This window comes from Citrus clementina, unplaced genomic scaffold (assembly GCF_000493195.1).
Source record: "Citrus clementina cultivar Clemenules unplaced genomic scaffold, Citrus_clementina_v1.0 scaffold_7, whole genome shotgun sequence".
Classification (NCBI taxonomy): Eukaryota; Viridiplantae; Streptophyta; class Magnoliopsida; order Sapindales; family Rutaceae; genus Citrus; species Citrus x clementina.
The window spans coordinates 13,110,899-13,113,812 of record NW_006262075.1 but is presented as its reverse complement, the minus strand read 5'-3'; the positions used below and the strand labels follow the sequence as shown (position 1 = coordinate 13,113,812).

The following is a 2,914-nucleotide window of genomic DNA, read 5'->3' as shown; positions in this document are numbered from 1 at the left end:
TCAAAAGGATGGTGGATCAGCATCGGTTGGCTGGGCCTCCTCAGGAGCAGGGGGGGTATCACCAGTTGCGTCCGGGGGGGTGCTCGCCTCGCCAACATCAGCAGGAACTGGAGCTGCGTGAGGAGGAGAGTCTTCCTCCTCAATCACGATCGGCTCAACCCCTTCAGCATCCTCCTTGGCCGCCTCCTCGTCCATATGTTGAGCAACACCGGCTGCAAGGTCGTCCATCTTCAGATCAGGGTGTTGCTTCCCGAGAACGGCCATGATGCAACGATAGGAATGCCGAAGTCCCTGGTCATACTGGTTCTCGGCCTCCCTCTCCATGTTCTCGACCTGAGCTCGGTGGGAGTCGCGGAGAGATTCGAGCTGGGCCTCGTACATAGCCTTCTGCCTTTGCAGATCCTCCTTGACTTTGGCGAGCTCTTCCTCGAGGGTAACGGCTTTGGCTTGAGCAAGTGATTCTTGCTCTATCAGGTTCAGGTTCTCGAGGTTCAGCTCCCCTGCCTTCTTCTCGGCAACGTCAGCTCTGGTCGTCGCCGATTGAATGTCCTCTTTCATCTTCCGGTCGTAGCGCCCGACCTTGGCCTTGTAATAGGTAGTCATGCAGCTGAGGTGGAAAGCGCTATGCTGCATGGCCCCCACCAGCTCACCCAAGGTGCGGCCGTCAAAGTCCTCCAGGTCCTTCTTGCTCACGAATTTAGTTAACTCATTGAGGTAAGGGACCAGGTGTTCAGCTCGGCTGTCAGGTAAGCGAGGTCGAGGCCCGACAGGAGGAGAAGAGGAGGTAGCAGGATCTGTGGCTGCTCCGCTAGCTTCCCCAACTTTTTCAGGAGCAGGAGGTAAAATCTTCAAGGGTGGGGCCTGCTGCACGATGTTGGCCCGCTTCGCAGTAGGGGCATCCTTACCCTGGCCCCCCTTCGTGGTTGGAGGTCGAGAACGTTTTCGGGTCAGAGCCCCAATCACAGCGTCCTCCATCCTATGGCCAGGAAGTATCAAGCGAGACTCGAGCAGGTTGTATGTACTTAACAATTCTCGGCTCGAGCAGGAATTGGCCAGTACCGCCTCGACCCGTTTGAGCTGGTCAGGTTTGAGCGAGAAGTGGACACCCCAAGAAACTGCAACACAAACAGACACTTGGTTAGAGACAGGCCAATAAAACAAGAACAATTATGGATACAAGACATCTGAAGCGAGCAGGCAACCTGGGACCGTGAAACGGGGTGGGACCCGATAATCCTTCCCATCCATTTGTGCGACCTGACCCCAAGGACCCCCAGCAAAGAAGAACTTTCTCTTCTAATTCCCACCACCACCGGTAGGGAGATCGGTTATGGGTTTCCTGGTCTTGGTACTTGATTGGAAGTAATACCAGCCGGCATCTTTTGGGCTGCTTTTCAGCTGGTACAGGTGCATCACCTCGTCGACCGTGGGCTCGCTTTGGAAACATCTGTCCCACAGTATGAACAGACCAGAGAGCACTCTCCAACCGTTTGGGTTCAACTGACCAGGGGATAGATTCAACCCGCTAAGTATCCGGGCGAAATAGGGTTGCAAGGGACACCTCAGCCCATACTTAAAGCTATCCAGATACAGGGTAACATATCCCCTAGGAGGCCGGCTAGGGCTATCCTTCTTGCCCGGGACCTTGAGAAGTATTTGACCAGGAATGCTATACCTAAGACGCAGGTCAGCGAGTTCGTCAAACGTGGTCGTGCACGCCATATAGTCGATGGCATAATCACGCGACAAGACTCTACCCCCTACTGTACCCCGTCCCTCTGGTCGTGACGCTCCGGATGGAGACACCTCACCAGAGTCACCCTCGCCACTCTCACTCGAAGTATCCTCAGAGCCAGAAGATCTCTCCTCACCATCACTTCCGCTCGTGGAGGTTGTTTGGGGAGACATCCTCCTAGCACTAGTCCCGACACTAGACCTAGTGGGCTCTAAGGGAATCCCGGGGTCAAAAGCAGGATCGGTGAGCAGACTAGGCAGGAAGTCCAACTCGTCGTCACCGACCTCAATGACTTTCTCTTTGCCTTTCGACATTCCCTAAGCTCTAACCACAACACCAAATAACCGCTACCCAAACAAAAAAAAAAAAAGAGAGGAAAAGGGGAAGTTATCTACTAACTATCCGAGACCGAGGAAAGAGAAGTAATACCTGAAGTACTGCTTCAATCGGAGAAAAGCAAGGATGGGGGCTTTTACGCCGGAACTTCTTTGCCGGAGAGACAGAGACGGAGACGGAGTGAAGGGTGTGAACGATGAATATGCCGTTCGAGAGGGTTCGGCTTTCCTAAAGAGGACGGACTCTTGGGTTGCCAGCATTTAACAGCGCCGAATCCCGAGGATCTCATAACCGTCAGTTTGAAATTCAAATGGAGGGGGGGATTTCTGCCACGTCACCTCGTCCGCAATTAAATGCGACATGACTCTTGGCAGCCTCTTCCAATCCCACGCGAGCGGTTACTGTCAAAGTTTCTACTGCTGGTCCACTACATTGCCCAACACCAGAAACTGGGGGACCGGTGTTTGGGAGAAATACGTCGACGAGACCAGGCGTGGTGAGCAGATATCTGGTGGCAAAGTTCTGCGAGCCGATGTGCTCCATAAAAGCCTGGTGCGCGGGAAAACAGGAGCAGGAGTATCCTGCTCGCACACGAGCACCCATCCGCGAAGCCAATTTCCTGTAAGTGGCATAAGGCCATTCCGGCTAGAGGTCGAGAGGAGAGGAGACCCAGTCGACGGCAGTTGGCAAGACATGCTCTCCAGCCCGAGAATCTAGGCACCGCAGCCACGCTTTCCTCTGCGCCGTGGCGTAACACGCAAGATCTCACAGAACCACGACAGCCACGCTTTCCTCTGCACCGTGGCGTAACACGCAAGATCTCACAGAACCGTGGCGTAACAC

The 2,914-nt window shown here is 54.4% G+C and overlaps 1 protein-coding gene across 1 annotated transcript; it reads right to left on the bottom strand.

Moving 5' to 3' along the window:
* On the bottom strand, positions 1–1,248 carry LOC112096946. The gene is made up of 2 exons (XM_024181185.1): positions 1,203–1,248; positions 1–1,115 (listed from the first exon to the last, which is right to left on the bottom strand). The coding sequence occupies exons 1-2, from the start codon at positions 1,246–1,248 to the stop codon at positions 1–3; spliced, it is 1,161 nt and encodes a 386-aa protein (XP_024036953.1).
* Positions 1,249–2,914: the final 1,666 nt, after the last annotated feature.

Bases quoted from the DNA above. Each gene is read 5' to 3' on its own strand.
- LOC112096946 (XM_024181185.1), bottom strand. From the start codon at position 1,248: ATGGATGGGAAGGATTATCGGGTCCCACCCCGTTTCACGGTCCCAG. The intron at 1,116-1,202 runs GTTGCCTGCTCG...TTTGTGTTGCAG, and splicing joins ACCCCGTTTCACGGTCCCAG to TTTCTTGGGGTGTCCACTTC.